Source organism: Anser brachyrhynchus, assembly GCF_964034855.1.
Source record: "Anser brachyrhynchus genome assembly, chromosome: 4".
Taxonomy (NCBI): domain Eukaryota; kingdom Metazoa; phylum Chordata; class Aves; order Anseriformes; family Anatidae; genus Anser; species Anser brachyrhynchus.
In genome coordinates, this window is record NC_137698.1 from 52,435,443 (window position 1) to 52,448,611 (window position 13,169).

Here is a 13,169-nt window from a genome sequence, read left to right on the forward strand (position 1 = left end):
TACGTCCTGGCAGTTTGTTAGAAGCCAAACAGCATATGAGTTCCTAAGTTAAGTATTATGAATTATCCTATTATTTTTTTAAAATGAGTTTTATTTAGATTATTTTAGGAGAGATGATTTATATACATCATGAAACAATTCAGTCTTTGAATTGCAGGCTTTGAAGAGCAAAGGGCCTTACACTGACCTCTAATAAATTAGCTCAGGGAAGTATAAAAGTCCTTCTGATGTACCTGGGTCAAATTCTCTGCTTATGCAACAAGAAGTTGGGCTAATAGTCAAATAACAGTTGGACTCATAGTTTCTGTGTCTTAAAAAACCCTTTCAGAATTTATTGAAGTTCACTCCAAAATGTTCTTAAAACTTGTGCAGCTGAAGAAGATCAGGGGTGGGCTGAACCCAGGCTCTGTCTACTCCTTAGTTTTCTGGACCACTGGCTGGCTGCTGGCTTTCGAGTGGAGCATTTCAGCCTTCCTCTTAGGTAGGAAAGTTGAGCCATAACAAACCCTGAGTAGTTTTTCCTTGCTTGGATATAACCCATTTATTCTTTCAAATACTGCCTTTATGTTTCTTAATGGAAATGTTCTTTGTTATATTGCTATCCTGGAACATTTTCAGTTTAGATGGATCATATCTTTTATCTTACACTTAAATTTTGCAAGGCATTGCTTGTTTCCTCAAGACTGTGCTGCATTAAGGAGTCTCAAGTTTTCTCCCCGTAAAACATAAGGGCATCAAAAAACATGTAATTTTTGCCTTTTGAAAATGAAGTATCTGTGATGCTCAGTCTGTGATGATTTAGCACAGACTTAGGTCTGCGTGGCTGAGTATGCTCAGACTATTGTTTAGAAACACAATGGTGGCATTTGTTGGCAAAAAGCTGGTGGAGAAAAGCTGTGCTGGAGACTCAAGGATAAAGTTACTGACCAGGAAAGAGATGAATCCTGCCCTAAATTTTATTATGTAAACTGGCCATTTCTGGGGTGAAAACAGGATTTCTTGATTAACAGATATTCTTTTACCTGCAGTAAAAGTATCACAATCTCCTCTTCAAAGAAACAGTTTATACTCAACAGGGATAAACTTATTCAGGTATGGATTTACATGAAGGCTGAGCTAGTTGTGTGGTGGTGTGCTCCCTTCTTTTTTATCCTTCCACTACCACAGTGCCAGAAAATTATGCCTTCCTTGGATCCTCTGGCTGGTCTCTGGCTCTCCATCATGGATGTTTTGAGGTTCACAGAAGATTTGGAAGGAAGGTATGATGTTGTGCAGAATTAGAGGGCAAGAGACCACTTGTCACCTGCCTTGTGATGTAATTTATTGGCTCCTTGATGGTTCATCCTCTTCTCCACTTGCATTATGATTGCATCCTATCTGTTTTCATGCTTAAGAGACGTCTGTGTAATGATCATTCACATTAGAATTGTCTAGGGAAACAGAAGCTGCTGCACATGTGGACCACCTGAATATTTTCTTAAAGGACTGTTTGTTCTATTAATACATAACTATGGTGATTTCCTCAGTGACATCTTGCTTTGACAAATGGACAAGGACATATAAGCATTTTTTTACATTTTATTCAGAGAAATAGAAATCTTTTTTGTTACATTGTTTTGTTTTTGTGTATTAAAAAAACAGAAAGGCATAAATTGTGAAACTGAAGAGGCGTTATTTTCACTTCCTTCAGTCTGTAGAGCAAAAAACAGCTACAGATGAAACAGTAGGATGATATCAATTTACGTCTGGTCTTCTCTGTTTTAATATCATGGTCACTTTGCTGGTGAAGGAAGTCAAACTCTTTTAGTTGGGAGGGCTGTATGTCAGATGGAAATAAGCAGTATCTTCACCTAGCACAAAAAGAGGAAGCACTGTTACATACATCCTGTTAGTTATAGGTCTCTGTATGGTTACATGATTCCCTGTAAAGGGAATAAATCTCCTGTAGCTGCACATACTTACAGCTGTACTTCTTTGAGTTCCAAAAAAGCTTTTCCCTGCTCCAGTACAAACCATCATAATATCAATGAAATATCTGAAAAGATGATGAAGAAGGGCTGGGAGCTGTCTTCACTAGAGGTCACACAAGCTTATTGCATTGCTCTGCTCTGATCATGTGCATTCTGCCTGCTGAAGACAGAAATACTGCTGTTGGACATCATCATTTCCATGCTGACTAAAATGAGTGCTCACAACGTCACGCATTGATGTGTCTCCAGTGCGATAACTAACTTCATTGATATCTGTTCAGCTGTATCTATATGTATATGCGTGTCTATGTTGTGTATACATATATCTAAAATCACAAACCTGCACTGTACAGACAGAAAGCATTCTACTGAATTTAAGAGTTCTCAGTATCAAAATGTAATTTCAACCTAAAGTGTGAACACTTACAAATCCTCATTTAAAATAGGTGTTCTTTACATTTGCTGTCAGAAAAATGCTGGTGTATATACGTCGTGCTCATGTCGTGAGCTGAAAAGCTCACGTGTATATATGTCGTGTATATATGTCGTGAGCTGAAAAGCTCAAGTGTGTTCATAAATCTATTCCATCCCATTCTGCTTATTGTTCTTTGGGTAATCTTCACCAACATAACATTTAGACCAAGCTCTTTTATATGAGCTAGGTCTTTTTGATATTCAATCAAACTAGCCAAATGTGTAGGAAAAAGAGCTTACCTGCACTCTGACTCTCTTATCCTGACTTCGGTGAGTGCACCGGGGCCTATGTAGCCAAGGCTTTCCTCTTCATCATGAACCCGTGTTGTGCTTTTTCACTTAGGCTGGATTAGCCCAGAAGCTGTAGAAGTAGCTGGTCCCAGTGTGTGGATTTTTTTTTTCCTTCCTTATTTTCCGCAGAATCAGACAGACAGTATCTACACACAGCAATCCAAAATGGCGACAACAATCCATATCTCCTCTGCTTTGTGGAGGACAATACTTTGTGGGACCTCAGAGATCGCTGCAAGTCTGAGCTGAAATTGTGCATTCACTGTAATAAAGCATCTCCTACATATTGGGACAGGAGGCAAATGTAGGTAAGGACTTTTAACGGGCTCATGAGTTCACTGGGACTGAGAGCATGATGCCTAACAGCAGGGGTGTGGCTGCTGGAACACAAGACATCTAGTTGGACACACAACTCTAGCACTAATAAAACACCACAGTTTTGGAAATGCACTTCCTGACATGTATGTGAAACTGCAACCATCCATCAAGCTAATGGCTTACCTTTTAAGAGTTTTATATGTTAGTCTTTTTCTTCAAGCTGAACGGAGAGCTGAAATAGATTTTTGTCCAAAAGTTACCACCTCAGGCCACAGCAGAACAGAATTTTAAGAGGTAGCCTGGATAAGATCCATCCAGATACTCGGATGGAATATATTGTAAGAAAATAAGAGAGCAGCAAAAATTCTTTGGGCTCATTACTATGTATTTTCCACTGAGAATTTCTGAGAATTCAGTGGTGTGGGTTTCATTCAAGACTCACTGTAGCAACAGAATCTGTCTTTGCTTTCTATTTTTGGTGAGGTTTCTGTGTATAAAAGGAAACTCTATATTAAATATTTATTCTGTACCAACTTCTGTAGAAAAGTCCATCTTTACAGTTGAAATGGTAAATGTTTAACTTCCTTGTATCCCTTTTCTTTCTTCTGTGCTGCAAATAAATGCTTCTTCTCAATGGCTGTTTGCATGTTCTGTAGTTTCCTACTCTGTTTTGAGTTGAAGACTGAAAAAAATACGTTACTGTAATCTCCTTAGAATATATTTTTTCTATAGACAATCTTAAGTGATTTATGCATGTGTTCGAACAGTATTTCTCTTGATCATCATATTCATCAACATTGTCACAGCAGAAATAATGTTTGAAAAGTTAGTTTGAACATTTTACCTGGACTCTAGTTGTTTCCTGTCTGTTCCTCTCGCCTGCAGCATGTCCTGTCCTGTCTGCTGTCTTTTTTTGACGTTGGGGTCCTTTCCCAAAGAATATATAGTTTACAAAGGCATACTCCAGCAAGGCCAGAAACACAAACACAAAGCATCCCATCAGGTAAATATCTATTGCTTTGACATAGGGAATCTTTGGCAAGGTCTCCCTGAGGTGGGTGCTGATGGTGGTCATCGTCAGCACGGTTGTGATTCCTGCAAGAGAGGTGGACATTGACTAAAAAGATAGTGAAGAAGAGATGAGTGTAAAGGCGTTGTTCACCTACTATGCAATTCTGATGCTGATAGCTTAATAATGTGATCAGGTCCTAAATACTTCTGGAACAACTTATTTACAGCAGTAGCCCTGCTTGACCCATAGAGTATCTTGTATTGTCCTGGGGAACCAGAATAAGTATCCAACTTTTGACTGAAAACCTTCCCTTTCCCTCCTGAAAGGGAAGTTTTGTGATAAAATGATGGTCTTTGGTGAAAAGAAGGTGATATTCTTGTGCCAAAGACCTTTTCCTGTTAAAGGGGTGCTCTGAATTAAAACATTTCTATCTCACTTCTGTTTTTTGTTTGTTTTTCTTTTTTTCTTTTTGTTTTTAGCTGGATGAAATTATTTTTAGTCTGGTCTAATCACAGGCCATTAATGTATCTAGATAATAACACTATGCACAGGCACAATGAGTTGAATTTACAGAGAGGTGAGTCAGAATAGAGGTGGGAGAAAATGGCTGTCTGACATTCTAATTTGAAGAGGGTATCTGCCTTAAAGCACAAACAGTGGCAGAAGATCTTGGTTCTTATGGTAAATTGTAGGAAAGAACATGGTATGGGAAATAAGCAACCATGGGGGTAAAATAGGCTTATTTGGTGTAAACTGGTTTCCACTGTTGTCCATAGGACCTTGTGTATTCATTCAAGCTACACATCCAGCTGAAGGCAACTCTTTTTAGCATCAATGAAATGGAAAAAAAAAAGGAAATAAAAATGAAAAAAGTCAGTCAGGATCCCAAACTAACCGCAGAGCCAAACATCAGTCATAGGCAAGGTGACATCTGCCTGCCTTCCCAACAGTGAAGACCCTACGCTGAACGGCGTCAGACCACAGTTAATGTTTCTGAAATCAGCTGCACAGAATTGGCACTACTCTGTTCAAAGGCAAGAAGCATCCATGTATCGCGGTGATTTTGAAAATAAGTTACCTAGAGCAACTCTGGCTGCAGAGGCATCATAATTGATCCAAAAAGATACCCACGACAGAATAGTGATCAATGTGGAAGGCATATAGGTCTGCAAAATGAAGTAGCCAATATTTCTCTTGAGCCGGAAGCTAAGTGATAACCGAGGATATGCTCCTGAAAGAAAGAAGCCATACAATGACTAATGCCTAAGATAAGTTAGACATTGATATCTCTGGGGTTGGGGGGGGGAGCTTTTTTAACTAGCTGGTGCTTACCTGTTGTAAACTCCACTCTCTTTGATACCGTCTTGTAATCAACAATAGAAAATTGTGGGAGCTCAATGTTACTAACTCCGGTTACCGCAGACTCCCCTCCATTCCAATAAAATTCAATATCATCGGTTGTGTATCCATCTGAAACAGAGGCACAGTTTGGCTATTGATTTTTCTTTTTGTTTCATCAATTAGCTTAAATAGTTGCTGTTAAAGTGGAAGGAGCTGCTCTTGAATGCTGTTGTGTGAAATTCCTGCTATACAGAAGCCACTTCCACTTCTCTGTGCCTAGAGGAAGCTTCTTAGTGCAGAAAGTGAGAAAAGAGAAAATAAGGACAGAATTTAAGATTAAAGGTCAATTTTTAGCTAGCTCTAATAATACTGCTTTTAGTTCAGGCTTGAGTTGCTCAGTTTACTAATAGACTGATAACATTAGGGAAACTTTTAAACTGGTTAGGAGGAGCTCTGACAGTAAAATCAGGTTCCATGTCCAGCTTTGCTTTTGATTTCCTGTGCAGCCTGTGACAAAACACAGAGTTTGGATCCAGCAGAGGCAAAGATGATTCCAGAATAATTCAGGAGCCTGTACTACCATCTGACACCGTCTGGCTGAGCTGTAGTTACCCCTTTGATATTCATAGTGTTTTATATTTTAATTAGACCACACCATTATTGATCTGTTATCATAGAATAATTTCCTATCTACTTTAAAACCAGCGTGTTTCTTCTCCCTTCTTTTAACAGTGACGTTGATTATTTTTCACGTAATTAAAAATTAATCTGCCATTTTACCATTGGGAATGTAAACATTATTGTTAGCATTTTCAAATACATTTTAATTAAGCTCAAAAGTGGTTGAATTTCAAAATCCCACAATTGATGTCATTTTTGAACTAATGCTTAAGCTGCTTCCAGTTTATTGCATTTTGCTACTTTCTCCAGATGCCCACTGAAAGAAAGAAGAGCTCATCCAATTTTAAACTTTTCCTTCAGGCGTGAGAGTTAAACCACAGGTTTAAATCATGTAACACAGATCAAATAGAAACATGCATTTGAACTCAAAACTGGACAGTGGTTTTGCCACTGAACAAATCACAGCATCAGAAGCCTCTGCAGAGCTAGGAACTTTAAAATCTATATGCACTGCTGATGAATTTTCTAGCTAGAGATATTAGACTTGAGATGTCTGTTCCTATAATAGTGCTTGGTAATAGGCTCATCTCAGGAAGGCTGACCACATGCAAAATGGATCTGCAGGTCCCCTGGGGGCAGTTGGAGGAGCTCTCAAAGCATGCCACTGGGCTTGAGAGACCACTTAGAAATTCTGCAGTTATTGAACGGATATCTTTTGATGCAAACATACAGTGACGGATTGAACAAGGTTAAGTGTTCACATCTTATTTGTGAACTGTGCCATGGTTTGCTAACTCTCTGAATTGCTGCTGAAACTGTACTAACCTGTGTAATATGGATCATTGCTGTTTGCTTAAACTTCGGTGCTTCCCATTACTTATACCAATTGATTTGAAATAACCCATCTCAGGGGTGTCACGCCGGGTGCTCTGCGTGGCTGGTTTTCATTGCTTTCAGGTAGAAGCCCAGGAGCTTCTCATTGAAAAAAGTCGAGGCAGCTGCTTGGTGGTGGGGCTTCAGTAACTGCTTTAAAGGCACGGCACACAGACATAGGGCCAACGTGAGCCACATGTGTGGTGCAATACTGAAGGGCAGAAGCAGGAAATGAAAACTGATGAATCTTTTTAAAAAGTCAGGGAAATTTTAACTCCCTTTTCTTGCAAGTCTGTATTATAAAAGTATATTGAATATTTCCCTCTTTTTAGAAAGATGCAGCACAATAGAGGAAAAGGTAAGCTATTATCTCATACTGAAAGTGTATTGATTATCTGTCGGCTTGGTACCACACGGACATCTGCTACGTGAGGTAGCAGTCACAGTTATCACTTTGTCTTTAGGGGCTGGTACTAGAAAGAAGACCGGTGTGAGCACTACCCAAAAGTTTCACAAGTGCTTGATGCGAAGTGAACCAGGGGAAGGCTTAGATGTGAGAATCAGGGCTTCTGCTTCAGGGTGTGGAAAAAAGTGATGAACTTGCTTCTTCTGCCCTGTGCCATCAGCTGTTCCCTGTTCCACACCCTTCCCTCCAATTTTGCCCCAATTCTGCCTCTTCCTCAGCCAGTGCAGAGATATACTGATAATGAGAAAGAGCTAATGATGGTTTTTATCCAGGATCGTTCACGTTTCTTAACTCTGCTTTTAGACGAGTAATCGAGCAGGAACACTGCCTGTGGTTTTGAACAGGCAGCATACTCAGGTTTTCCTTGGCAGTCCTTGCAAAGATTTGGGGGCCGGATTCCCACGCGGGGGCGCCCACGCACCGCGCAGCGCTGCCTCGATTCCGCGCCCTCCCTCGCACAGTTACTACGTGATTGCCAAGATTTTTTTGAATTTATTATTATTATTATTAATAAAGCTTATTTGATATGTGTAAGCCTTTGTTTGCTCCCTAGATTCTTTCCCATCTTCAAAACCATTAAAATGCATTTTATTGCTCAGCTCCAGACATTAAGCTTCTGCTTCCAAGAAAATAATGTCTAGGAATGGTAATACAGTCCCTGATGTGGCAACACTTCATTTTGTTTGCTTCTGGACCCGCAGCTGAAAGCTTAAGGGAAAATACTTAGGCAGAAGTGCCACAGGTCTAATTGGATTCGAACATGGCAAGAACTAGTTATGTGTAAATCTTGCTGTTCACAGAAAAAAATGCTTTAGAAATGTTATATAGCAGAGATGAACAGTGTATTAGATGTTAATGCCACCAGACTGCTTTATTTTCCACTGCGTTTTTTCTTGCCACCTCAAATACCTCTGGATAAATAAAGATTCATATTACATTAACTTCACAAACAAAGTCATGGTTCTATTCCTAGGACCCATTCCACAGAGATGTACAAATGGAGCCCCCTTTTTTCCATCTGCTTCTTCATGGTAGGCAGCTCCGAACACCAAGCAAAAGGATCTCTTCCTTAGGGATCTGAGTCTAAATAGGGCATTTCAAAAGAGTATTTCCAGTCTGTGTGCCCTAAGCCATTCAGCCTCGTCTAAGGACATGGAGCTGGAGCTCTTTTTCTATTGGCTCATCCCTTTCCTAACGACATGAAGTTTAATGTGATTGCTAAATGTAGTTTTACAGCATCATTTTTCTTGTTTCATATAGTTACCATTCCTCTGACAGTATTTATGATGATAAAACATTTTTTCTGCACACCACAGAGGTGATCCGTACAGTGGTAAATTGATGGTTTCAGCTGAAGCCCAATGTGGGACTGGGGCACCATAGAGCCAAACGTCTGATTGGAATACAATGTCACTAGTTAACATTAAAGTGGTAGAATTGCTTGAAATGGCTCCCTGTCACTGTGTTAGAGTGGGTGTTTACATCTATAAGTGACTTATTTCTTTATTTCTTTCTTTATTTTCAGTGAGGAATACAGGCTGACCCGAAGGAAAGCAGCCTTTTACTTTCTATAGGCAGATGGCAGATTGTAATGTGGGATATGAGTCAGAATTTAGCCTAAGCAATAGTGACCCAAATGAATACTTGGTTCGATTGCTGCAGTATAACAAATTGTCAGTTATTTAAGAAGGTTTCTCAAATAAAAATAAATCTAACATATGGGGGAATCTGTTCTATCCCAGTTGGAGACATCATTTCCTATCCATTAGAAGCAAAAAATAAATGTTATTACTGCACAAAGTCACTCTTGCAGCATTCTAATCTAGTTCAGGGAGTGAATTACAACCTTGCCTTACTTTGCAAACACCTTTAGTATCAGTTTATTTTTCCTTGTTATCTTGTTTTGCCCCTTTAACTTTTTACATCTCATTTGCCATCGAGACTTGATACGAGGTTGGAAGTCCTTTGGGAGAGGAAGTGTTTGTTTTTGCTTAATATCTCTTTAATGGCTAACACAGCAGGACTTCTTGGTATTACTGTAGTCTCAATAAATGGAAACATTTCAGAGCCTCTTGAAGGTTTGTGAAAGAGTCATATGAGTAGTGAGACTTGTAATAAAAATGCCTTACCAGTTTATTTGTCTCCTGGATAATGCCAGTGATGTCAGAGGACCTACTGAGTCTAAAATATAGATAATACTGTTCACAATCAGAAAAACACAATAACATGCTTTATCTAGTATGGCTTTTGTGTGCAAAAGTACCTCTTATAAGGCATACTGGTATTTTTATTTTATTTTTTTTCCTTTCACTAGTGAGAATTTAATTCTTATTGGCTATAAACAAGTAAATCAAGGAATTATTAGGAAAAAATAAGCAAAATCCTTTAAACTTTCATATGCTTTCCAACCCATGTTGTGCTATATCTTGACTATTACATGCAGTTTTCTTTCTCCATAATAGGTGTACTAAATTGGCTGCAAAGAAGGGCAACTGGGATGATTAAGGACAGACTTGCTTCCATTGAAGGCTCAGGCATGATTTGTCAGCCTGATGTATGAAGGGACTGAAGGATTGTTATGACAACAGTCTATGAGATCACAAATTAGCATGATGAACTTGAATAGGAAGTGATTATTCACAATCTCTTACACTTCCAGATCAAGAAGGCAATAAATGGCATTGCCTAGTGGTTGGCTTGAAAGAACTAAAGGGAAATATGCAGATAAACTGCAGAACTCTTTGCAGAAGGTGATGTGATGTCAAAAGTTTATGCTTGTTTAGAAGCTATCATATATTCACAAAATAAAAATCTGTCAGGTTATTAAATATAATGATATTATTTCTGCCTTCAGTGCCAGAGATATGACTTTGGATTTGAGACATTTTGATGACTTGTCTCAAAACTAGCAGCAATGATATTGCTTTTCAAACTTCTTAAATGAAGCTAGCATTCAATATGTGCTCCAGACTAGTTAACAACTGAGCAGTGTCTACTTGTGCAGACGGGGTATTTGTGTAATTGCACAGATGCCCAACTGCTATTTACAGATCAGCCCTGGTAAGAATAGCCTTCATACATTAGTTTCTACACACTTTTAGCCAGTTTCTCAGTTTATAATCTAGCTTTAGTGGCTCTTAAATGCGGTCTTTTAAAATGGAGCTTTAGTGACTCTGGCAGTTACAACTGCTGATGATCTGTTTGTTTATCTGCTTCCATGTTTCTCATTTCCTGGACTGAGTCCTATTCTGCTGTGAGGTTGAAACCAGCAAACTTCTTAATTCTTAATGTTCTTGTCTGAAGGCTAGACAGCAATCAATAAGAGCGGAAGCTATGCATGCAGAGATGAACTCCTCTTGCCCTCCATCCAGATGGACTTCTGCTGGTACCAGAATAGCCCTGTGAGTGTGGCACTCAGAAAAAAGAGTATATTTCTTTACAATGTTAGATGTCAGAAATCCCAGCCTTGTTCCCTTGCTTTCTTTCTGAGATGCCTTTTTCCTGAATCTGTTTTGAGCTTTCACTTTCTTCCTTTCTTATTCTCCTTTGAAATGGACACTTAAACAAGATACCAGCTACATCTCAATCTGCAAAAAGTTGAACCAAAGCTCCTGACCGCTTTTGGTCAGGTTAATCTGCTTTTTTTTTTTTTTTTTTTTCCCTTACTGCTTTCTGTTTTATCTTCTACCCTTTAACCCTCCCTGGTTTGATGAGAAGGAAGAAAAGACATATTTGGGAGCAGCAAAATGCCACCACAAACTGGTTCTACTCCAATCCTGGCAGTGCCAGCTGGGAGCTCCTGACTCTGGACCGGAGACATCAGTGTGACCTCCCCTAAGAAGCCAAGTGTTGCAGTCCTTCCCCTTTTGTGCAATCTCAAGAGGCTTCCACTCCATCATGCTAACCAGATGAAGGTAACCTGCTTTCAGTGTTGTCAGGAACTCATTTTGTGTGGAGATTTCGTCTGATGTAAACCACGCTTTTCATCCCTTACTTTGCCGCCCTTTCTTTCTCGTCTGGAGCTGCTATGCAATGCATAGCTATGTCAGTCTGAGCTATAATCATGGAAGTTTTTTTCTGACAAGTTGCTTGACAAAGTTAAAAAGAGAACAACAATATATATAAGCATATTATGTAAACATTAGCAACAGAGGTCCAGCTGCTTAGCATTCAATTAATTTAGTTCAGTCAATATTGCATGGTACATAGTTTTGTCTGCTCGTATTGTAAACACATCTTGCCCTTGAGCACTTATTTCATTTGACTAATTAAGATCTACTTCTAAGTGCTCCCGTTTTGTTGCCAGGCAGATTCTCCCAAATTTGGGTACAGCTGTTGTGCTCTGTGAAGAAACCATTTGAAGTCCAGGTCCATCTGTTTTGTTCTCCATTGTGTCAGGCCAAAACCTGTGCTTGCTGAAGGCAGCAGAGCCTCTGACTGTATATGAATCAAGACACTGCATGTTTTTTACTTTTGCCAGCATGGTTCATGCAAGTACACCTTATATTTCTGTGCAATATTTTTTTCCCCCCTGGATGTGGTAGTGAAAACCTTTTTAAAATTTTAACTACTTAATTCAGTTTCTTAATTTTTTCAGAGAGGTAAATACTGAGGCAAGTACTAGGCCAATGAGCTTGGGCTTTTTAGATAAACTATGAGAATGAAGTTTTCCTAGTGGTCTTGTTCAGTGTTCTGACTATGTAAGATGCTGAATTTTCATTTCATGAACAACTGTAGAAAAAAAATTAAAGTAACATTGAGCTACATGAAAATTTTCATTCAGCCAAAATTAAGAATGAATGAAAAAAGAACTTTTCTAAATAAAATTCATTTCAAATAAAAATTCCACCTATTTTGACTTCTGAAAATTAAATATTTTTTTAAAGAAAAAAATATATAATGCACACGTATTGTGCATATATTACACTTTTTCTGCATGCATATCTTGGGAAAACTGTTGCACATTACTGAATTGATACTTCACTGGGGAAAACGCCTGGCCTGAAAAACACTCTGCTGTTCTTTGTTATGTTGTTACAAGACCATGAAAAGAAATGTAGATTGATTTGACAGTTGTTCTAAAACTTTTCATGCATCTACTTTACCATTGTAGCCATAGGTAAATACTAAATCTGTATTGTCAGGTATGGAGTAAGAAAATCCTACAAAGAATCAAAAGTTAAGGAAAAGTACATCTAGATGTGTTCTTGCTAAATAGATTTATAACTGTAACAAAAAAAAAAAAAGAAAAGAAAAAAGAAAATGAAACTTCAGACTGATTTCTGGTCTTTGTTCTACAAAAATTACTCTCATTGCTTATGAAGCATATATGATGTCCTCTCCTGAGGAAATGTACCTCCATGAAAGCACGGAGATACATCTGCATCATTTCAAACACCTTAACACATACTGCAGGTCACAGCAGGGCTAAAAAGTGCAGGTTACCAGCATTTTTGTGACTGCCTGTGTTGCAGAGATTGAATTTGTGCTAGCAATGATTGGTAGAAAAATAGCAAATTACAGTACAAAATAACAAAATTCTGCTACTGCTAAGAAAATACACAGAAAACATACACTACTTTTCATCCATAGATTAAATATGATACAAAACCAATCCGTCTTCATTTTGTAGGGAGACTCAAAGTGCAGAACAAACATAGCATACTTTACCAACATGTTATATTCATTTCACCTCAAAAAAAAATAAAAAAAATAAAAAAGAAAGGTAAGCCAAAGAATACAGGGTTATATAGAGAAATGTTAGGTCTTATTAGCCCGATATGTCTGGACAGCCTGGATCAAT

General features: G+C 38.5%; 1 protein-coding gene across 3 annotated transcripts in view; it reads right to left on the minus strand.

Moving 5' to 3' along the window:
* GABRB1 (gamma-aminobutyric acid type A receptor subunit beta1) overlaps positions 1-13,169 on the minus strand; it is a 130,016-nt gene that overhangs the window by 8,274 nt on the left and 108,573 nt on the right. For all 3 annotated transcript variants that reach the window (XM_080590056.1, XM_080590055.1, XM_080590057.1), the window contains 3 exons: positions 5,398-5,535; positions 5,144-5,296; positions 3,898-4,148 (listed from right to left, as the gene is read on the minus strand). In XM_080590056.1, coding sequence (XP_080446182.1) covers positions 3,898-4,148; positions 5,144-5,296; positions 5,398-5,535 — 542 coding nt within the window. The remainder of the gene's footprint in view (positions 1-3,897; positions 4,149-5,143; positions 5,297-5,397; positions 5,536-13,169) is intronic.